The sequence below is a fragment of the Prionailurus bengalensis genome, chromosome D3 (assembly GCF_016509475.1).
Source record: "Prionailurus bengalensis isolate Pbe53 chromosome D3, Fcat_Pben_1.1_paternal_pri, whole genome shotgun sequence".
NCBI lineage: Eukaryota > Metazoa > Chordata > Mammalia > Carnivora > Felidae > Prionailurus > Prionailurus bengalensis.
Window position 1 is genome coordinate 73187635 of NC_057356.1, and position 25370 is coordinate 73213004.

A 25370-nucleotide genomic window follows, 5' to 3' on the forward strand; every position below is an offset into this window, starting at 1 on the left:
GCTTTTAATTAAGATTTCCTGAAACTGTAATTTTCTTGTTATTTTTACTCCATCTATTTCCATGTTGTGATGATACTAAAGCCCTTAGAAAAACCTCAAAAGGTCTCTGAGCTTATTTCAAGAATAGAAGGTAGGAGAGAATCAGGGAACCCAGACTACATTTCTGTCCTGCCATTAAGCAAGAAGAGAAAGGCGGGGGGGGGGGGGGGGGGGGGGGGGGGGGGGGGGGGGGGGGGGGGGGGGGGGGGGGGGGGCGGAGGGACTTGAAGCAGGAACAATGGTTTAAAGTAGTGTCTCAGTCTTGGCCGTATTAACATTTTGGGTTGGATAATTCTTTGTTGTGGATGTTCAACAGCATCCCTGGCCTATATCTGCTATATACCAGCAGCACCACCCCAGCTGTGACAACCAAAGGTGTCTCTACACATTGCCAAATTTCCCTGAGTACGGGGAGGTGGGGAGGTGGGGAGGTGGGGAGGTGGGGGGGGGGAGGGGAGACGGTACAAAACCGGATCTGGTTGAGAACCTCTAGTCCAGACAAAGACAAGGAGGGCAGGGTGGGAGGCTTACAATGCGAGGGGCCCAAACCTCCTAGCTGCACAGAAAGAAGAGCCCTCCAGTGGCACATGCTATGACTGCAGTCAGCTCCTTTCTCAACTTCCAAGAGTCCCAGCCTCTCACTCCTGGACCTTGTAAGAACCACCCTACATGGCCTAGAGCTCACTGCCAGATGAGGGTGTGAGTAAGATAAAGCAGAAGTGGGAGAAACCTTTCTTAAGAGGTGAAATTTAAGGCTCTTCAAGATAGAAACATGGTTATAAACAGTGATTATTTTTAATAATTCAGACACACCTAAGATTAAATGGTCTTTATAGGCTGGTCTGGGATGTTAGAACCATTTAGAATATATGATTTCTGCTGGACGATGTTAGAGTTCCAAACAACCAAAACATGACACTTTACATCCCAACTCATAAGTTAGATAGAGTCTGTCCGTACAGATTTTAGAAGGAGTTCTCTGCTATTACCGAAGGATGAGAGACCATATGCACGTGCAACTCTGCCACTGACTACAGAGAAAGGCACATCTCTGTTCAGAATGATTTTAGGTATTCAATAGGTACCTACTTGATTAGGTACTTGAATACCTAATCAAGAAAGGTTGATCTTGACCATGTTAATTTCCATAAGATCTTTATGGGTAGCTATAGGTAGGGCCTGGGCAATTCTAAACTAACAGCCATCTCCCCACAATGAGCCACACAAAAACTTGTAACTGATTTTAGCCCTCACATACTGTTTCAAAATGCATCCTCCCTTAACTTTTGAAATTATATCTCCACTAAAAAAATAAACAAATTGATTATATAGAAACACACTGAAATTTCAATAATGAAACTAAGCAAAGTTCGGGGCGCCTGGGTGGCGCAGTCGGTTAAGCGTCCGACTTCAGCCAGGTCACGATCTCACGGTCCGTGAGTTCGAGCCCCGCGTCGGGCTCTGGGCTGATGGCTCAGAGCCTGGAGCCTGTTTCGGATTCTGTGTCTCCCTCTCTCTCTGCCCCTCCCCCGTTCATGCTCTGTCTCTCTCTGTCCCAAAAATAAATAAAAAACGTTGGAAAAAAAAAAAAAAGAAACTAAGCAAAGTTCAACTAAAACTCCCATATATCTGAACTCCTATTTCTCATTGTGTATTTTAAACATATACCACAAGCTGAACGTTAGTTCCCATGCCGAGAAGCTGTAACAGACTCTGTGCCAAGCTTAAGGGCCCTTCCACAGTAGATCCCCTCTGGGCCATTTACCTTCCTTGACTTTTCTCCTGTCTCAGAGGAATAAGCACCCTGCTACCTTTCTAAGATTATTCCTACACAGGGCTCTTGGTCTTACCTTCTGCCTTCTCCTGACCTTGCCCCATCAATTTGCCCAACTTCTCCTCCCACATTTCCCATTTTCCCTCTTCCTCTCCTTGGGCTTCTTCTGAAGAGACAGATACACTCCAACACTGATAACCTAAAAATGTCCTTGTGCACACTTCTCCCTCAGACCAGCTCCAACTTCCTCTTTCTACTAGGAGGGAAACTTTCCCTCTGATTTCTCCACCTTCCATCCATTCTCTTCCTTCTAGACTCTACTCCTATTTTTATGTTAACACTGACCTGCCCAAGGTCAGTAGCCTTGTAATTACCAAATCCAATTCCTAATTCAAGCCTCTTTTACCCTGCTTCACTGTTGAATCACTTGCTGCAGAAGACTTACGAAACTGCCTTTTATGATGGTTCTCTTTACATTTCCGTATTTTCTATTACTATTAAGCAACAAATTAAAATTTCTAATGGTAACAGTCAAAGAAATAAGACTATGAGCATTTTTTTCCTAACAAAAACAAATCTTTAAAGTACATAAATGTGATAGATACACCTTGTAAAGTGTCTGAGGACAAGTGGCACCTAGGTGGCTCGGTCTGTTAAGTCTCTGACTTCGGCTCAGGGCATGATCTCATAGTTTGTGAGTTTGCATCTGAGAGCCTGGATCCTTCTTCGGATTCTGTGTCTCCCTCTCTCTCCACCCCTCTCCCACTTGCGCTGTCTCTCTCTCTGTCTCGCTGTCTCTCTCTCTCTCTCTCTCTCTCTCTCTCTCTCTCAAAAGTAAATAAACATTAAAAATAAATAAATAAGTAAAATGTCCGAGGACCAAAGTGCTAATATTTTGTAAAATAGAAGAACCAAAAAAATGACCTTCAACATCTCACCATTTTAAAGAGTGTTAATCTGCAGAATCTTTCTCTCTATCAAGAGCATGATGTTAGACACAGAGTTGGCACTCAAATGTTTTAGGGATGAATTTGTGGCTAAGTAGGAGTACATGGTAACAGAAAGACACTGGTTTGAGAGTTGAATGTTTTAGTCCTGACTCAACTATTAAACACATGTGCTGTCTTAGGCAAGTCACTTAACCTTTTTGGATGTATTTTCACTAGTAAAATAGAACTACCAGTAACAGTCTTAACCATCTCAGAAGGTCATCAAAACACTGATGATACATGAGTAAATTCTTTGAAAATATAAAATATTTATTGAATTTTTCATTTTCTAATGTTAGGATTTCATAAATTCAATGAATATTTGATTCACTTTTCTAAGGCTTTTGCTAACTCTAATCAAAGAACAAAGGACCTTGTCATGTATTTGTAGACTAAAGCAAAACCCAGAAAATGTGCACTTTATATTCACTGACTCATGAAAAGCTAAATATGCAAGACACTGGGTTAGGGCTATACAGAGGAATGATGTTTCCTGCCCAGAAGGAATTCACTGGCCAGTTTATAAAGTGCTCTATTTCAAATCAACCCCATATGATATCTGAGTTGTCTAGTTCTGGTCAGCAAAAACAACTTAACTTAAATACCATGGCCTGCAAACATCAAAAGCCAAATCCAAGCTACCTTCTTATTTTGTGAGAGTGGCCCAGGAAGAAAGGGTAAGACCATGACCAGAAAATTACTATGTAAATCAAGGAAAAGCTCGATTCGTGTGGCTGTGTAAAAGATAACAATTTGGGCTCAAGAGGCTGGAAAAACGAAGCAAATAGCAAAACTCAGAGTTGAGGGGGATGCAGGTGTGGTACATCTGCTGTAGCCACTTGTCCAAATTTTGTCAGGAGTGCTATCGAACTTACACAAGGTGGGCATGTAATGCTTGTCAAAATATTATGAAGTCTTAGACTACCAAATGTGAAAATTATGAAATGCACAAATTCCTAGAAAAACATATTCTCAAAACTGATACAAGAAGAAATGAAAATGTGAATATTTATCCATGTACCTATCAAATAAATTGAATATGTAATTTCAAGCTTTCCTATTAAAAAAAAAAAAAAAGGCTGAGATGCCTCACAATTAATTCTTCCAAACATATAAAGAAAAGTACCAATTTTATACAAACTCTTCCAGGGAAGGTTAAAAGAAGGATCACCTCCCAGCTTATTTTATAAAGCCAGCAAAACCTTGATACTGAAGACTGAAAAGAAAATTATGAGAAAACACAAGCCAATCTCTCTAATGAATTTATAAATGCAAAAAATTCTAACCCACGTAACAACAAATCTAAACAGCAATAACAATGATAGTACATCATGACCATATTTACCTTAATCCAGAAATTCAAGGCTTGTGTAACATTCAAAAAACCTCAACCAATGCAATCCACCACATAAACTAATTACTATAATTCATGATATTAACAGAAAAGAATAAAAACCATTTCAGCACTTAACTAGATAGAGAAAAGAATTTGATAAAATTCAATACCCATTTATGAAAGATAGCCTCAGTAAACTAGGAATAGAAGTGAATTTCCTTAATCTGACAAAGGGTATTTACCAAAAACAACCCTACAGCAAGTATACTTAATGGAGAAACATTAAAAACATTCCCTGGTAACACAATGAGACAGGGATACGTGTTATCACTCTTATTCAAGATCATATTGGAAGTCCTAGCCAGTGAAATAAGACAAAAAACAAACAAACAAATGTTTAAGGGTCAGCAGGGAATAAATAAAACTCTCATTTGCAGATGACCATGTTTCTTCATGTATAAAGTTGAAGAGACTCGTTGATTACTTAATAAGTGAATTTAGAAAGATAAATCAGTATAATGTGCAAAATCAGCTTATTTCTACATATTAGCAACAGACAACTAGAAAATTAAAGAAATTAACCTAATCAATTAGAGTAGTATCAAAATACACCAAATATCTAGAAATCATTTAAAAATATGTAAGATCTGGGGCACCTGGGGAGCTCAGTCGGTTAAGCATCCGACTTCGGCTCAGGTCATGATCTCACAATTCGTGAGTTCGAGTCCCATGCCGGGCTCTGTGCTGACAGCTCGGAGCCCAGAGACTGCTTAGGATTCTGCATCTCCCTCTCTCTTTGCCCCTCCCCTGCTGGTACCCTGCCTCTCAAAAATAGATACACGTTTGGGGCGCCTGGGTGGCGCAGTCGGTTAAGCGTCCGACTTCAGCCAGGTCACGATCTCGCGGTCCGTGAGTTCGAGCCCCGCGTCGGGCTCTGGGCTGATGGCTCGGAGCCTGGAGCCTGTTTCCGATTCTGTGTCTCCCTCTCTCTCTGCCCCTCCCCTGTTCATGCTCTGTCTCTCTCTGTCCCAAAAATAAATAAACGTTGAAAAAAAAATTTTTTTTAAAAATAGATACACGCTAAAAAAAAAAAGACTGGACAAGGTAAGTCTAAAACGTATGTAGAAATGCAATGAGCCAAAACTAACCAAGATAATCCTGAACCAAGACTAACAAAGCTGGAAATGCATACGACCAAGTATCAAGAATTCTTATGAAACTATAATAATGACAACAGTGAGGTACTGGAAAAGAAAAGACAGACCAATGAAAAAGAACTGAGTGTAGAAATTGACTCACATGTACACAGACCAAAAATAGAACTGGGAGTCCAAAAACTTTCATAAGACTTTTACACATTTGCATTTTGACAATGCAGAGCAATGAAAAATAATGCACTTTTCAGTCAATGATGCTGGGTCAAACCAGACTGCATCCAAGCAGAATAAAGTTATTTCTAATGTGCAGATTCTCAAAACCTTTACCTCCCACTATATTTTATGAGAAAGGTACTGGAGGATTAGTTACAGCAGAAGGTATATATTAAGACAGAGGAAGACAGAAATCCAGAAAATTCCAACGCAGAAGTGCAGCAAAGGAAATCCCCGGAGCTGCAGCTACATGGCAGGACCAGAGAACAAATTCAGCCCAAGTGGGGTAGAGGGGACTTAGGAAAAACACAGCAAGGAATGCCATGGATTTCAGCATAAGAAAAATATGATTGATGGGCATGTGGCAGAAGTACTGATGCATTAGAGACGATCAACTATAAAGAAACCTAGCATACAATTCTTAAGATTAACAACAACAAATTATGAAAGCGTTCAGATGATGACTGGGCATTATCTGCCCTACCCATGAATATTTCCAGTCATAATAATGTAAACCCTGACTATTTGACCTATTTAACTAAAAACGTGATACACTATGTTGGGAACACGAGAGCAGAGAGAGAGAACTAGGTACTCATCTACCACCATGAGCTACCCGCCTCAATTATTTCCGTATTCCTGTCAGTGACAACATTCTCCCAGTTACCTAAATTCTGAGACTTTTTTAAAAATTTTTTATTTTACTTTTGAAAGACAGAGAGAGAGAGAGAGAGCATGTGCGCGCAAGTGGGGGAGGGGCAGAGAGAGAGAGACAGACAGACACACAGAATCTGAAGCAGGCTCCAGGCTCCGAGTCGTCAGCACAGAGCCCGACGCGGGGCTCAAACCCACAGTGAGATCACGACCTGAGCCCAAGTAGATGCCCAACCAACTGAGCCACCCAGGCGCCCCTCTAAGACTCTTCTCATAAGCACCGCTGAACAGTCAACAAATTTCATCCATTACTTTATGACCAGCATGAAGCAGATCTTATCATTTGTGCCCTAATTTCCTATAGCTTCTTGGTGTTTTCCGAGCCTTAAGTCATTCTTTATATTACATACAATAACCAAATTAAGACCTCTGTCTAGAATGTTCTCCTCCATACTTCTCTGCTTTTGAAGGCCATATATTATGTGTTTTTTTTTCACTGCACTTATCATACCATGGTACATTATGTACATATTTGTCTGTCTCTCTTCCTATTACAGTAGAAGGTAAGATCCATGAGATCAGGGGCTGTTATTTTGTTCACTGAACTATCCCTACTACTTGGGTAAGGGCCTGGCACAGGTTGAAGGCTCAATTAAAGATTTTTTAATTTAAAAAAATTCACTAATTAATTCATTGAGTCAACAAATGCATATTAAACACTGACATAATGGAGATATTGTGGATAAAGTGATGAGTAATTAATACAGTTGGATCAGAAAAGGAGAAGGGAGAGATCCTAAGGAGGATCTCTAAACCCAGACTTGATCAGTTAGAGGTTTTCGAAACAGGTAAAGTGATATCTAAGTTCACACTTGAGGGAGGAGTAGAATATAGATAATTAAATGTAGGAAAGAAAGCAGGATGAAATATGACCAGGGGATGCAGGGGCAGGAGGCGGCCATGAAGTGGAGTGAATCAATAGCATGTTCAAAAATCTGCAAAAACTTTCATGTGATTCACATGTAGAACAAGAAAAGAAAGTGAAGCCAAAAAGATAAGCAAAAGCCAAATCATGAAGGACTTTGTAAGTCATGTTAGGTGTTTTGACTTTGTACATCATACTTAGGGGTTTTTTTCCTAAAACCTTATAGGAATCATTGAAAGCTTTTGGGAAGAGTAACACTGTCAGATCTTCGTGTCAGGTGGAGTTTCTGGATGCAATATGAAGAATAAATTGAAGAGAATAAGAAGCAAAGAGATGAGACGAAATGACATTTACCTGGTACAGGGATGGAGCAAGTGAATATTCAGGAGACAGAGTCAATTGGACTTGTCGGCTAATCAGAGGTTTAGGGTAAACGATGGGAAGAGTCTAGGATGATGCTCAGGTTCTGGCTTAGGCAGCTGAGTGGACAGTGGTACTTTCACTAAGATAAACAAAGCACATAGAAGAAAGGGCCGGAGGTGCCTGGGTGGCTCGGTCGGTTAAGCATCCGACTTCGGCTCAGGTCATGATCTTACAGTACGTGAGTTCAAGCCCCGCGTCGGGCTCTGTGCTGACAGCTCGGAGCCTGAAGTCTCCTTCAGATTCTGTGTCTCCCTCTCTCTGACCCTCCCCCATTCAAGCTCTTTCTCTGTCTCAAAAATAAATAAAAATTTAAAAAAAAAAAAAAAAAGAAAGAAAAGAAAGGGCCGGTTAAATAGGATGATGGAGATTACACAAGATGAATCACAAGTGCTGGTAAGACTTGCAAGCAAATAATGTTAGTAGATGGAGAGATACAAACAACTGGAGCTCAGAATGAAGACATAGAGACTTGGAAATCATTAACATACAGATGACAACAGAAGCCATGAGAATGAATGAAATCATCTGCACAGGCTTTACATACAAAGAAGAATGCACAGTTTTCCCTGGGAAGATGGGTAGAGAAAAAGGAACCTAAGAAAGGGAATAAGAAAAAACAAAAAGGGAGGAAAACCAAGAGAGTAGAGCATTACAGAATAAAAGAGTATTTCAGAAGGTAAGGTAGTCACAGTGCCTAGCTAGAGCAGGTTAAGTACTGCAATCTAAGGGTGGAAATTTGTCCATCCAATTTAATGGCGATCATCAGCAGTCTTGATAATAGACATCCACGGGGCAGTGGGAACAAAAGTCGTGTTTCAGAGATACCAAAACTAAGAGGTAAGGTAGATATTAAATACACACAATTCCAAGAAGTTGTACTGTAAAAGGAAAAGAGAAAACAAATTGCAAAAGGGACACAGAGTAAAATGAATACCTTTTTAAAATGAGGAAGATCTGTGTATATTTAAAAGCTTTTGGGAAGAACCCAGTTTCGCGAGAGAAGTTGCAGTGAAACATACGTATGACATAATCCATCGAGTGAGATGTCTGACAAGGTAGGGGGAATGTGTCTGGGGTGTACAGACGCTGGCATTAGCTTTAGGCCACAAGGAGATATGCTCACATTCAGTTCAGAGGGGTAAAAAAAAAAAAAAAAAGCTACTCCCTTGTTCAAAATCCTCTAAACATTTCTCATTTGCAAAGTTAAACACAAATGCTCTAGTTTGTTCAACTTCAGAAGTATTCAAATAAGTGAAAATTTAAAATGAAATACCATTTTTATACACTGAGCTACCAACAAGAGAAAGCACTGATAATACACAGTGACAATGAAGAAAAGCTAAAACTGGAATGCACATAACTTGTCCACAGACTTTTATTTATTTTTTTTTTAATTTTTTTTTTTAACGTTTATTTATTTTTGACACAGAGAGAGACAGAGCATGAACGGGGAAGGGGCAGAGAGAGAGGGAGACACAGAACCAGAAGCAGGCTCCAGGCTCTGAGCCATCAGCCCAGAGCCCGACGCGGGGCTCAAACTCACGGAACGTGAGATCGTGACCTGAGCTGAAGTCGGACGCTTAACTGACTGAGCCACCCAGGCGCCCCGTCCGCAGACTTTTAAATTGGTGCAACCTTTTGGCAATCAACTTGCCAATGTGAGTCAAAACTCACAGACATTCATACTAATTGTATTTCTGGGAATCTAGTCTGATGAAACAATGTAAGATATAGGAAGGATCTTATCTATATAAAGATACTCACTGGAGTACTACCTACAATAGTGAAAAATAAAAATAACAATATGAAAATGATTAAGTAAATCATATGCTAGCATAATACACAGTTGTTGGAATAATATAAATTAATTATAAAGTTATAGCACATAAACTATATAAAATATGGCTAAAATTGTATATAATGGTATGTATAAATATTAAGCATGTGTGTTTGTGTGTGTACATATGTACATATATACGCGTGTGTATATATATACATGCATATATATATATATATATATATATATATACCCATACACATCATCAAAAGATGCATTAAAAGATTGAAAAAATATAAAAAATGCTGGGGCGCCTAGGTGGCTCAGTCGGTTGAGTGTCAACTTCAGCTCAGGTCATGATCCTGTGGTTCATGGGTTTGAGCCCTGTGTCGTGCTGTGTGCAGATAGCTCAGAACCTGGAGCCAGCTTCGAATTCTGTGTCTCCCTCTCTCTGTCCCTCTCTCGCTCACACTCTGTTTCTTTCAAAAATAAACATTAAAAAAATTAAAATATATATACATATAAAATACTAAAATACTGTAACTGAATTACAAAAAAGGAATGATGAGAATTTTTTTGTCTATCCCAAATATCTTTCTCTTATAAATATAGGAAATTATAACATTTTTTAAAATTTGTAAAGATTGGCACTTAAGGAAACGCGCTACAACATTTTCAGCTCCCACTACTTCCCATGAAAACCCTGATCTGCAAACAACTTGTCTTTTCATTCCCTGCCCATTCCCACTACAATAGCTTTGCTAACACTACTCTCCCTAGTTGGAATGTCCTCGCCCTCCCATCTGCTTTTCTAAATCCCACTCAATCTGCAACGTCCGGCATATGTCCTGTATCTCTTCTAAAGATTTCCCCAACCACCCTAGCCACAGTAAAATCACCTTCTGGAACACCTATAGCATATGTCTGTACTATTTATTTGATCCTTTGTCTACGGCACCTCTCCTCCTACACCACCCAGAATAATGCTTTTAAGTATTTCAGGACAACACGTCATCCACTTCCTCTGCCCAGGAAGCTAATTTTTTGTCTAGAGAAAAGGAATATAACATCCTCCACGGAACTCTGTGCTTTAGCTTCTCTATTTCTCAATCATAAAAAAACTAAAACAAGTCTATACTAGAAATAACCTTTCAAGGTTACGAAAAAGTAAATGCTCTTAGAATGTCTAGAATGAAGAGTAATTTCCTAGGTTATGGTAACTAAACACTGAAATATTTTACAAACTTTTCATACACAATGTCTTTAAAGTGTATATGTTTTTAAAATTTAACTTCATCTTAAAAGTTTCTTCTAACATATTTTAAAATATCCATTCTTGGTTACTATCAACGAGCCAAGAGATATTAAATGCTAGCAAGGATGTGGAGGAAAGAGAACACTTGTATACTGCTGGGAATGTAAACTGGCATAGCTACTATGGAAAACAGTATGGAGGTTTCTCAAAAAATTAAAAATACAACTCTCATTTGATCCAGCAATCCCACTTCTTAGTATATATCCGAAGGAAATGAAATTACTGTCTTGAAGAGATATCTGTATTCCCATGTTCACTGCAATATTATTCACAATAGCCAAGACATGGAAACAATCTAAGTGTCTATCAATGGGTGAATGGATAAAGAAATATTATCAGCCATAAAAAAGAAGGAAATCCTGCCATTTCTGACAACATGGATGAATCTCAAGGGCATTATACTAAGTGAAGTAAGCCAGGCAGAGAAAGACATATATGATCTTACTTATATGTAGAATCTAAAAAAGCTGAACTATTAGAAACAAAGAGTAGATTGGTGGTGGCCAGGTGTGGGGGTAGATGGGCAGGTGTTGGTCAAAGGGTATGAACTTCCAGTTATAAGAGGAGTAAGTTCTGGGGACCTAATACACAGCATGGTGACTATAGTTAACAATACTGTATTGTATTCTTTAAAGTTGCTAAGAAAGATCTTAAATGTTCTCACCACCACCACCACAACAAAAATGGCAATTATGTGAAGTGATGGATGTGTTAACTAACCTTATTGTGGTTATCATTTTGCAATGTATATGTGTATCAAATCATCACGTTGTAGACCTTAAGCTTAGACAATGTTGTGTGTCAATTATATCTCAATAAAGCTGGGAAAAAAGCATTCTAAAAAAAAAAAAAAAGGCTGACTTCTAGAAGGGAGTAAAAGAAAATTTCATATCTTTTGAAAGAAGAATTAGCAAATAAAAGGAAAAAATCTAGGATCAAATAGAACATTTAAATCCACTTTTTTGCTAATTCTTAAATATTTATTTTTTGGTTAAAAAAAGTGAAGAAATGTAATTAATATTCAAAGACTATCAAAAACACCTCCAGCCTATGAGCATCCTATAATATAATAATTAAAAGGAAGAAGTAATGGCTCAAAAATGAAGTTTCTTTGAGTTGAGGATAAAAGAAAAGGTGAGAGACCAGAAAATATCAAAGATGACAGGATCAAAGAAATGAGAAGGAAACAGAAATGTGAGTTCTTCATATACTGAGGGGAGAAAGCTAGGAAAGACAGCCTTAACAGCAAAATCATAATTATGTCATATTAAAAAGATTTTTGGAGGTGTTTTATATATATGACCAAATAAGAACATTTCAATGATCTTACTATTTGGGATAATAGTCTTATAGTTGGTCGAGTTTCCCCACCCCACTCCAGATTTCTGTTTAATCTAAGGGAAAGACAAGCACTTATCAAATATGCTGATAGTGTGTATATATGTCTACCTATCCTATCATAACTAGGTTTTAATTATAGGCAGATATTATTGCTGAATTCCATTTAATGCACTTTTGCTTACATACCCTAATTTGCAATTTTAAAGCTAAGGTATTTTCAAGGAATCAATACACTAGAAATTTATAATTCATATATTTTACAGAAATCAAATCAGACAGCCACACAAAGATACGGGCATAGGATGTTTGTCACATAAGACAGAATTATTCATTTCTGTGATTGCATCACATGTAAACTAATCACTTCAAATTATCCAACGTAGAACCTAGTTAAGATCCAAAAATCCAATCCCAGTCCTAGGTCTCTAAGTATTACAATACCACTAGATTGAATACTTTATTAAAAGACTGCGACACGGTTAAGAAACAAAAACATTTATATCTATCTCAAAAACAGAAACCACTCTGTCTAGTTTATTTACTGGATGATCAAAAGAAGTTCTCCAAATGGAATATGTGGCAATTCATACTGCCGATCTAGTTCAACCAGGCTGTGTGAAAGCACAGTGGAAGAATTATTTTTGCCTACATGTTTTATTTTTTTTGTCAACCACCTCCTCAACAATAGTTGATTAGCACGTATCTGACATATATACACCAAAATATAACTTAAATCAGCATCTTTCCTTTACTAAAAAGCCTGAATCTAAAATGAAATAGTCAGAATGACAGATTATGATTTCTCAAACAATAATATAGAAGTTGTCTCTATTTTCCTATAGCTGCCCAACGCCCTGTCCTTTATTTTGAAATCCCATTAGTGAGACAGTAGTCAAATATTCCCTCAATTCTTATGTTGAAGATAAAGCTGGGGGAAAGACAACTAATGTCTTGGTATAATCAAAAATACCCAGCAAAAACCACCAGGTGATGTGAGGATAAAGTAAGAAACAGTTCAAACTTTTGAGGAAGTAACCTCCTAAATAATTTTAAAACTTCTCGTCTATGCAAGCAAAAAGGAAGATAAAATCCTCAAAAGATCTGAGTTGAAAATGATATAAGATTTGGGGGTGGGGGCAGGGGAAGGAGGTGGGATTTAGCTTTTTTTGGTATATTCTTTTCATTTGAGAACAATCTCAGAAACTTTAATAAAAGAGGGAAATGTAAAACTACTCAATGTATCAGTGAATAAGGAGCAGCTAACCTGATTATTTCAGCTTTAAAAATCTCCGTTACCAGTGTCCCCTACAGCCAGGTAAACACCCAGTAAATACAATTACTACAGTTGTTAAAATCTGTGACTGAACTTAGGTACAGAAAAGAATTACTGTTTAAATAATCGTAATTTGCTACTCAATTGGTCTTTAAAATATTTGGGTTTAGAGACTATATTGAGAATGACTTGGCAAAGAAAAGATGAGGATAAAATCCATCTACTACCTATTCTCAATAAGGTAACTCAAATTTCCAATATGAAACTATTATTAACAGTTATTCCACTTCCTTTATCTTTCGAGCTTTTTGAAGCAAACTGTCTTACCCACATATAAACTTTGAAAAATTTCAATTGATAAAAATCTTTACAAGGAAATGATTTAAAAATCACCAAAATGCCAAAGGACAAGATGTTCAAGACTTTAGACAGTATCTAAGAAAGAACATAATCGGGGAATGGCTTTATCAAGGTGGGCAAAGTTCAGAATGGCAGAATTCCTTCCCTGTTGTAATGAGTATACTAACACTACCAGCGGTGTGGTGACTCTCACTGGGTGCAGTAGTAAAACAGAAGGGAAAAGCCTGGCACAGAATGCTGAATGGCCCAAAGAAAACCTAAGTGGTGACAAGAGCCTAAAGGCACATGCAGGTACGCATCTTTTATATTGGATGTGATACACTTACATGGCCCCTGTTGAATCTCTTGGGGACCAACAGTAAAGCAAGTTTAGAACTTCAAATCTTGAGACATCTATAGCAAGATGCTGATCCAATGTGGCTCCAAATATCTTCTGTTTTCCTGGCTCACCTGAAGAGGAAAAAACACTACAGAGGATGTGGGAACTGAATTTCTTTAGGTAGTTTCTTCTAGAGCAACTGTCTGAAAGTTTTGGCCCAATCCTTTATGAAGTCTGGAGATGAGACACTTGAGGGACTAGTGAAAAACAAAATTCAAATGAAAAGGTGGAGTGAGGCATCTAAACGGGGAATATGAGAGCAAAAGATAATCGTCGTAGGTAAATCAGCATTTCTAATCTGTAAGTGGGAGGAGGCAGAGAAAGGAGAGAAAAAATATGCACAGATGTTTCTCCCTCCACTCCCTCACCCCAATTGCTACTAAAAATTCCCGAAGTACCTAAACTTTTTGACCACAATTAGGGAATGAATAAGCAAGGTTACTTGGAAAGGTACGCATTTTATCAAGTCTCCCTCCCCTGGCTATATGGCATTATTAAACAGCAGGGAGGCCTTTCAGATAATACTTTTTTCCTAAGAACAGATTCTGGTGCCATACAGTTTGAAGCCATAAAGAAAGAGAAATTTATTAAACTGAATTTCTGCAAAAATGGAAGTCACAGGACAATATACCATATTGACAAAGTTTATTTAATTGTTTTTCAAAAAGGGAGGGATGGCTGTCATATAATAAGAAATCAGAAAAGTAGTTTCTATAAAATCGAAAATATTTTTAAACTAAGCAACACAAACTGCATGCTTCAGCCTCCTAGGAAATATTATCCCTGGAAAGATAATCTAAACTAAGATTAGCAAAAGCAAATCTGATGTACATTACCACACAAAAACACAAAAATGTAGTCCATAATATTAATTTAGATTCATTTTTAATTAACTTTTTTCTTAAAACATTTAACCTAAATATTATTAGACTTATTCTCCAGCATTCATGTAATAGCCTAGGAACATAAAACAATTTTCTTTCCAAATATTTTCCATTTTAACCGGTTTACTTGAACTATGTCTGGTAAAAATACCAGAATTGTCTGACAAATAAGATTGGAGAACCAAGTAGATCCTTACCTGACGTGGCTGCTCGTTCATTCGTTGTGGGTCTGACTTCACTTTATTACTAGGATGATTTGTGACTTTGGTAACTGGTTGTTTGAAAATTGACGCGGTTTGTCTAATTGGCAATGTTGTATTCAAGTCTGGTTTACCCTGTGAATATAAGCATGTTTTTGTTAATAAATATTACATATAAATATAATTTGAATTCTTTTTTATTAATTAATTATCCATTACTTTACGTTTTTATTCAAATTCTAGTTATTTAACAGTGTAATATTAGTTTCAGGTGTAAAATACAGCATTTCACTTCCATACAATAGCTGGTGCTCAATTCACAAGGGCACTCCTTGATCCCCATCACCTATTTAACCCATCCCCCTACTTTTAATCAATCAGTAAATAAAATCTAAGATGTGTTCTAGTGAAGTCAAAACGTGGCACAGAGCTCCTTTTAAGTTCATTTGCAAGGCTCTAACCATGGGGTATACAGGGGCAAGGAAGGTGGGGGGGGACAAAAAGAAGAAAATGTGATTTAATCATTGTGGGTTCTGATTCTGGCAAAAAACATATAAAAGGCCATCTGTATCTGAAGACAACATACCCGATATTTTTTATATAGAAATATACTTGATAAATCTGCAGGATATTCAATGAACTTCTGTCTTTACAACTATCCCCAGATAAAAATTGTGTTATCAACTTCCAGACTCCAAAACACTGGTTCTCAAACTTCACCACACATCAGAACCACACAGAGGGTTCATTAAAACACAGATTCCTGGGCCCCACTCCTAGAGAGTCTGATTCAGTAGAGATCTGAGGTAGGCCCTGGGAATTTGCATTTCTATTAAGGTCTCAGGTGATGCTGACTGCTCCAGGAAGCACTTGCAGAATGACTACTCTAAAACAAAGATTTGCAAATTGGTTGCAGGAGGATGAAGTTTAACCCATAAATGTATTTCGTTCAGTTTTTAGTGTCTAATAAATGAGCCAACATCTGCAAATACGGAGATATCACATAAAACCCAGATTCTACTTCGCTTTAAAACTCAAAGATCTAGAAATACCAGACTTGATTTGGCCACAAGAGGCCATAATTAATTAGTATAGCTGCTCACAAGAGGTGTCAAGGTTCTCCTTTAGCAAAATTCTTCAACAACTCATATTTGCATTACCTGTCTGAGGCCTATAAGTGTTGAGGTTTGTGAACTCTGCTTAAGGAATGTTATCAAGGCCTAGAAAGGTAAGCATCAAAATAAAGTAACAATTATCACAATTACAGTAGGATTTGGACCCACTACTAAATATGTCTCCATCACCACCCTCTCCACCTTCGTTCCCTCCACCCCTTCTTCTCTGTATGTACTTGTCATTCCTTTATCTTATTCAATTTTCCCCCAATGTATGTGCTTACCTTTAGGAGATATAGTCTTCTTTTTTATTTAGTTGTTTTTTTTTTTTTTTTTTTAAGCAATCTCTACACCCAACTTGGGGCTCTAACCCACAACCCCAAGACGAAGAATCACCTGCTCTTCCAACTGAGCCAGCCAGGCGCCCCGAGACATACTCGTCTTAAATAAGACTATTCCTTAGGTATTTAGCTTTCTTATCTTTGTAGATATATTTTCAAAAACTTTGATTTAAAAGTGAGCAAATTTGACTGACAGGCTGCAAAATTACCACTTAGGATGCCATCTTTAAAAGTGTGAAGCCTAGGAAGGTATATTTTTAAAAGCTCTCCTAGTAATTCTGTGATGCACAGAAGGTTTGGACACCTCTGATTTATGACATCTAGAGCATTCTGAGGCCATAAGTGAAGCCACCCAAACTATGAAATAGTCAATATTTTATCCTAAAGAAGCTCACGGAGAACTTTTCCTGTCACTAGTTATAACTAGTATAGATCACTAAACAATACCCTGTTTGGTTTTTCATGTTTTCATTCTTTAATAAAGAACGATGTGCTCAGCTGGTATTAGAACAAGATGGCATCAATGGACACAGAAATATGTTGCAACTGTTTGTATGCACAAACAGTGGAGCCTCTTAAGATTCCCCTTGTTACAAAGGATGACTAGAGACAGCAGGGACTACTTCTAAATGAATCCTGAATCCACAAAGACTGGAAGGAAGCATGAAACATATGAAACTATTGGTTCTACAATGGGAAGGTTGTTGTTGTTTTTTTCATTAACATGTTTTTGGTGTAATAAGTAAAAATTAGAAGAAAAAGCTGGCTACAAATATTCAAAATACGCAATTCCCATTGACTGATGAGGTAGTGCATTCCTCACTGGGAGTAAGAGATTTTTCAAGAGTATGCTGTATTACTTCTCTCTTGATCTTACTTTGGTTTTTATTATGTTTTCTCCTTTTACCCAGCTTGAAAGCTCAGAAGACAGAATTTTTCACTAATGAATTTTGTATTCCAAAACAGTAGCATGTAATCTGAAAAACTGGACTAACTGGTTTTCCCAGAAACTGTCACAAAAACAGTAAATTTTATTACCACTCTCACCTGAAGAGTGCCAAAGAGTCACTGTTTATGCCCAGCTGTGTGTCTGAATCCTTCTAAATAACTACCAATCTGCCATAAACTTAAGAATTATAAAGCAAACACTGGTTTTGTTTTTTGTTTTGAGAGAGAGAGACAGACAAACAGAGAATCCAAGCAGGCTCCATGCTCAACGCGAGCACGACACGCGGCTCAATCACACGAACCTGGGATCAAGACATGAGTGGACATCAAGAGTCAGACACTTAACAGACTGAGCCACCCAGGTGCCCCAAGCAAACACTTTTTTTTAATGGGACAAGATTAAGGCTACTCTTATCATTGTAATCTTCCCTTTCAGCATACGAAAAAGTAAAGCAGAAGTTTCTTATATCACAAAATTAAACTTGCAAACACACATTCTAATTATTAGAAAAAGTTTCCAACCTTGATTAATCTCAGTATACAGGCTAACCCTCAAACCAAAATTTAATGTATTTTATAATAATGTGTATATTAGGGTGGAAATACTCAAATAACTCATGTAATTTTTGAGACTATTCTTTCCTCTTAGGTGCTGGAAGGAACACAAAAACAAATCTTTTTAATTTTTAAAAAAATGTTTACTTCATCCCTTTCCAATAAGTATCTCTGAAAAGGATCTTTGTACATTCAGAAAGAACACACAATAAAAATTAATTTTTAAAAAATCAGCGACAGGGAGAAAACAAATTTCCTTTTGAAAAGATTAATAGTGATCAATACTAGAGCTGAGCATCAAAAGTGGATCTGAAATTTTTAGGATCCCGGGTGAAAAGAGAAACATTAAATTATATAGATATCAGGTCAGAGAGAAGGAAGTATATCAATTAATAAGGGAAACAAAGCTGTCCTAGTATTAAATCTAGAAAAAAAAAAATTAGAGACACTAACATCACAACAAAACTAAGCAAATTTCAAATGCTTTTTCTTTTTCAGTGGCCTTCCATAAAAGCCAAGAATATAAAATTTAAAGGAAACTTGGTGAAGGTGATTCTTAAAGGGACTAAGCACCCGTGTGATCTAATTACCATGTCGCCTTTTGGTTGGTCTAACTTGACTGAGGCTAGAAAAGAGGATAATTAAAGAGGTGGAGGAAGAGCATGTGTTTTATAAACGGGTGATTTTCAAACATTTTTGCATTCCTACCAGCTAAAAAATTTTTGAAATTATATATCTCACCTACATTTCAAAGCTGACATCAAGACTATTTCAAACTGTAATGTAAGTGATTGCAAAGAATGCACTTACTACCATTTTAAGTACTGACACTTTAATAAACCTATCACTTTACAATGTATCTAACAATCTAAATATATTCACCATCAACCACTTATACATGAACAAACTTTTCAGTAAGTACACATTTTGTTTCACTCCTTTTTCTCTTTGAGCTAATAATTCCATTCCCAAAGTTATTTCCTCTTTTAAACTTGAAAACCTTTAGTTGATTATATATATGTCATGAGATTATTTTTTTTACTTTTTGTGACCATAAAGTACTTAGTGGTTAAAAAATGTCTTTTGCTTTACTACATCACTAGTATATAACTGCCCCTAAATAGTAAATTACATGTTAATGAGTAAGATAAAAGTTAGATGCATTAAATAAGAGAATTTTTTATTTAAAAAAAAAACCTCAGGGCACCTGGGTGGTTCAGTCGGTTGAGTGTCCAACTTTGGCTCAGGTCATGATCTTGCAATTCATGGGTTCGAACCCTGCGTTGGGCTCTACGCTGACAGCTCAGAGCCTGGAGCCTGCTTCCGATTCTGTGTCTCCCTCTCTCTCTGCCCCTCCCCAGCTCATGCTCTGTCTCTCCGCCTCTCAAAAATAAATAAATGTTAAAAAAAAAATTTTTTTTTTTAATAACTTCATGGGCTGGGACAGATGCTAGAATAGGCCCAAGATTTAGTACCAATTCCATTCCTATCCTTCATTTTTTGTAGATGTAACAGCAAGAAACCCTATTTGCATAAATGAGTAAATAGAATGAGTTTTCTTCTCAGTCAATTCTTTGAACTTCTTTTGAGTTATATGTCAAAATATCGCATAGTGAACCATCAAAAATTTTTAATAATCGAAGTCTACATAAAGTGCTCTGTAAATTTTAGACAAAGAACTTTACCGACAGAAAGTCTTGACTGTTACCAAGTAATTCATTTTCTCGGCATCGACACCAGTATTTCAAATTATTCCTTTACTGGAGATCAAACATTTTGCACCATGGTAATACGACAGGCTAGCAAAAAGTATGCTCTTCTGTAAAATGGGAGAAGGTGGACTACAAAAGGGCAACTGGGGAAAAAAGAGTTTGTACCTCCATCCCGGGGCATGCTCAGGTCCACTACATGAAAGAGTATACTTCTAGAAGTTAAGAATACAGAAACACTCCTTTAAAACCATGCATGTTGTGTGTACTATGGAAGCCTTTACACAGCATAGTTTTGAACAGCAGGAACTTATATATTCTAAATACCACTTTTTCCAGCCTAGCTTTGAAATAAAACTGAATGACAGTTCAAAGTTGTACATATTCTATGACAAGAACCAAAAGGACTCATTTCACCTTTAAAATCCTTGCAAATTTTGCACTTTTAAAAATTAGCCATGTTTTAATGTAAAAAATGTTGCTCTACCTACCCAAAATGCTCAAATAAAACTGATACTTCCAAGTTTCATTCATCATTTTAATTCCATGGCTTTCCATATAGTACATCCCCCAAGAAATATTCATGCCCCAATTTGAGAACTTTGTTTTTCTGGGATCACTTTCCTCATCTGTAAATGAGGATGATAACAATAACCATTCATAAGATTCTTACAAAGATCACACAAGATAATGCATGTATAATGCTGCTTTCATCCAGTCATTGAACAAATACTGAGTGCCTACTACGTGCCAGGCACTGACTGTATGCTAGGTATACAGTTATCATCAAAACACAAAAATCCCTGCCTCAGAGCTTACATTCTGGGAGAAGACAACAAAACAGCTGTAGGTTTTATGGCCACATTGGTATGTCAATTCTGAATAAATACCTGCTCTTTCTATTATTAGCATTAATGTGTTTTTGAGCATGCTACTGAAAATTAGGAACTTAAACCTATTAAGCTTTTTCAGGAGAAAAGCCATTCCCTGGTTCACAAAGAGGGGAGCCTGAGAGGTACATTTAGAGCAAACCAAGAATATCATCAAAAAAATAATTTCATTTTGTTCCAGAATATGTACAGTAGCCTATACTTCGTGCCTTTCCACAAAATCAAAAGCCAATAATGCAAACTGCTGTACAATCTTTGATTTCGTTTAAATGGTATATAATTCACACACCATAAAATTCACCATTTTTAAGTGTACAATTCAGTGGGTTTTTAAAAAATACATTCACAAAGTTCTGCAAACTTCATAGGCTTTTACAAAAAATAAAGAAAAAATATCTGGGATCTACGATTTTGTACTGAAAATCCACTTAGTATAATTTGCTAAGAGCAAGATTCTTTTTTAAGGAGATCAATGAGATATTAAAAAGAGGAGACAGACTACATTTTGAGCTCATTAAAAAGGACTTATACTTGTAGTTAATTGAAGAGGTGGGGGACTGAAATTCATCACTGAAAACAAGTTTTGAGGAGTTCTACTTGAAAAATAACTTCTTGCAGTTTTAGTTAATATGAGGTCATTAAAGAACTTACAACAAAAGACAGAAATGAGTTTCAACCAAATACTGAAGAGCAGCTCTACTCAAACTAGGCCACGTACTGTGTGGAATTCATTATCTCCTTTACATCTGGGTTGGCACTAACTGTATACACATCCTTGGAAGAATGGTGGAGATAGTCACACAAATCATTTGCTGTAGGGCTTCTCTTACCGACTTACAGTCTACAATGTCAGGGAACTCTTCAGGACTTATAAAACTCAGTGAAATAGACCTCAATTGCCAACAAAAAAACCTGGGCATCCAAAATAAATCTTGCCAAAGCCAAAGCATAGGCTACTATGACTCCAAATCTACCTACATTATTAGCATGAAATCCAAGCCCAGCCCTCTCAAAAGGCTCTATCATATTTGGATAGATCTGAAGGCACTAACTTACAACATAAACCTAATATCATACTGAAGAGACTATTCTCATCAGTAAGTCTATTTGCTAACATGTAAAGTTCTTCTGTTCGCTTTTTGCTCCCTAGCAATCTTTATCCAATCAATATCTAAATACAGATGACCCTTGAATAATGTGGGGGTGAGGGGCACCTAACTGCCACACAGTCGAAAATACACATATATATATACATATATAACATATATATATATACACATATATATAATTTTGACTTCCCCAAAACCTTACTACTTATGGCCTGTGACCAGAGGTCCTATGGATAACATAAACAGTTGATTAATACATGTTTTCTATGTTGTATGTATTACATACTGTATTCTTACAACAAAGAAAGCTAAAGAAAATGTTATTAAGAAAATCATAAGGAAAAGAAAATACATGTATAGTATTGCACTGTATTTATCAAAGAAAAGTCTGCATATAAGTGGACCTGTACAGTCCAACCTGTGTTTCAGGATCAATTGTATCTGCTCAAATTAGCCAAAAAAATGGATCAATGTTGTTAACTGATACCTTATCTTCATTTATTAGCTAAAGGTTATTTATTAGCAAAAGATAAATAGGTATCTATTATTAAGGACATTCCTGCAATGAGAAAATTAGAAGTGCTTTGAACAAGAGAATACTAAACAGTTCTAGGACTAAAGAGGCCTTTGCTCTGATCCTTCCCTCCTTTATTCACTCATTAAACACTGTCCACGTCACCATCATTCCTGCCTGAATGAGCACTGGCCCCTGACTCCTACTTCTGCACTTTACATTTTCCACACAGCAGCCAAAGCAATCCTATTGCTCCCTATCTGGAGTCCGAAAATAGCATTCCATACCATTCCTTATGCCAGCTTGACAAGCCGTGATTAGGTTGTCTGCTGCCTTGACCTCACCGAGGATGCCTTCCCCTTGCACTAAACTCCAGCCACAGTGGCCTACTCTGCTCTCACAGGCTTAATGTATCCTGCCTTAGGGATTTTGCACTGGCTACTCCCTTTACATGGTATGCTTTTCCTTGTGGTTTTTGTATAGCTCACTTAATCATTCAGATCTCAGCTGCAAAATCCTCCTCTTGGAGAAAACTTCCCTGATTGCTCAGCCTGAACAGCCACCCAGTCAGTCTCAACCACTGTTAATTAATTCACAGTACAGCACTTGATATTTAAACTGTGTATTAGTTTGTCATACCACTAGAATTAAAGTTCCATGAGCACAGAAACTTCCTTTACCATATTTTTCAGAGTCTGCGATAATGCCTAAGCATATAATGTGCTAAAAGTTTTCTGTGGAATAAATGGATGCACAAAATGTCTATTACACGTAAAATCTTATGTTATGCAGACCTGAGCCTTCACTAGTCTCATTTTCTGCTTTAAACTCAAAGGTGCTAAACAGGTAGAAAATACTATCATTCATTGCTATCTACCACGTCCATCTCAAAATTATTATGCAAAGAATGAAGTCACCTGGGGCACCCAGGTGGCTCAGTTGATCAAGCTTCTGACTTCAGCTCAGGATATGATCCTGCGGTCTGTGAGTTCAGGCCCCGCATTGGGTTCCCTGCTGTCAGCACGGAGCCCAGTGTGGATCCTCTGTCCCCCTGTCTTTCTGCCCCTCCCCCACTTGTTCTCTTTCTCTCTCTCAAAAATAAACATTAAAAAAAATTTTTAAGAATAAAATTATCTATATTATCTGCCTTGAAATCATCAATGTAAGAGAAATGGCCCCTAGACTTACTCCATCTATTACTATTTAAATTATGCTTATAGGTGGGATGTGGCCAGTGTCTTCCTGAGTCACAAAGTCAGCCCAGAGTCCAGACCATAATGTTTCAACTGTGTGCTCTGCTCTAACAATTACCAAAATTAATACCACCACATATTACACTCCTCAGTAATAACCAGTCAAGTCTCTCAGATCATACACTATCACCCACTACTCGTCCCCGTAATATTCTGCACCCCCACTCATCTACCCCACCGTTCAGTGGCTTTCAAACTTTTTTGACCCATCCCAGACCCAATCCTCATAGCATACACTCTTGAATGACGGGTCACTTTCCTATATCCTCAATATTTTCTCTAAACGTTCTCTCCAGTTCCTGCATTCACTGACTTGGCCATCCTTTGATGGCCTCAAGTCCTCTCACATGAAACTTCTCTTTCCCTCCCTCTCCTCCCACCCTTCCTACGTCTCTCCCTCTCTACTGCATATCTAAGGGCCAAGAGGTGGCATAGGTTTTCTCCTTTCTCCCACTTTTCTCAAATAATTTCTCCACTTTTGATCCTTCAAAAACACTAGTTCCTTTGAAGTTCATATATCTGGCTATACTACCCTCTACCCCTGCTCCCTTTCTCCTTCATTCACTAGACTTTAGCTTCCATTTCAGTCTTCTTCTCCATCCCAACTCTTGTCCTCATTCTGGGAGACCTCAAAAACCATGTGGATAACTACCCAATATCCTGAGTCCTTTGACCTGTTATTCCTCTGCCCAACCTCACTCACCTAACATTATAGTCACAGGCTTGTCTACACTAGTAACTACACCATCTCCAGTATCTCAATCAAGCATCCAAGTCTCCCAATTCCTACTTCCTATCCTTGCAGCTCACTTTCTCAGAACTGCCCTCTGCATTCTTTGACTCCCATCCATTGACTCTCTTGGTTTCTCACTGCTCTTTAACCCCTTTCACATTCCTCCCTACCCAGTACAGGTTTCATGGTAGTGGTGGTTGTTGTTGTTGTTGTTGTTGTTCTTCTTCTTCTTCATCATCATCATCATCCTGCGAATGTGCTTGTTTGATGTCTGTGATTTTTCCACCTTGCTACAGACCCTATTATTAAACTTTTCAAAATCTTTAAGGTGGGAGTTTAACCAAATCATCTCTTTCACCTACCATCTAGTGATTCTCTTCTCTATCCAAAAAAAATTACCAAAAGATTTGTCCATCTTAATTTTATCTCTCACTCACTTTTAACTCTGTCCAACCTGGCTTCTGTTGCCACTGAAAATCAAGGTTATTAATTTACCTTCATATTGCCAAATTCAAGGGAAATTTCTGTTTCCCTCCACTCAACCCATCCTAGGCATCAATACAACTGACCACTCACTCTTCTTTTTGAAACATTCTCCTCTCCCATCTCTCCTACCGTACTAGCCATTCTTTCTCAATTCACTTTGCTGATTCCTTCTGCTGTAACCAAGTTTTAGTTATTGGATTTGCTCAGAGCTTGGTTCTGGATCTTTTTGTCTGGGCAATCTCTTTTAGTCCCATTACTTGGAATACTGCTTAAGTGCTAATGACTTTCCAGGTGAGACCTCACAATTTGGCATAGCAACTGCATATGTGACATCTCCATCCGGATGTTTAATAAGCACCTCAAACCTTGCATGTTCAAGATTTATTTTATTGACCCATACAAATTATTTCCTAAGGTGATCGCAGTGAATGGTAACCCAATCCACCCACTCATCTAAAAACGAAGGTCTCACACTTGAGTCTTCTCTGTCATCTTCCATACCCAATCATTAGCAAATCCTGTAAATTCTACATTCAAAACAGATCTAAAAACTGTCTGCTTCTCTCCACCACCACGTGTCTAGGCCATCATCATTTATCAACAGACTACTAGAATAACTACTTGCTCTCTACTTCCACTTTTGTCCATTTCATTTCAAATTAACAGAAACTGGACTCA

General features: G+C 37.6%; 1 protein-coding gene across 1 annotated transcript in view; it reads right to left on the reverse strand.

The window, feature by feature from the left end:
• Positions 1-25370, reverse strand: part of MBD2 (methyl-CpG binding domain protein 2) — a 67234-nt gene that overhangs the window by 18666 nt on the left and 23198 nt on the right. Inside the window, exon 3 of the mRNA XM_043558866.1 lies at positions 15037-15174. Coding sequence (XP_043414801.1) covers positions 15037-15174 — 138 coding nt within the window. The remainder of the gene's footprint in view (positions 1-15036; positions 15175-25370) is intronic.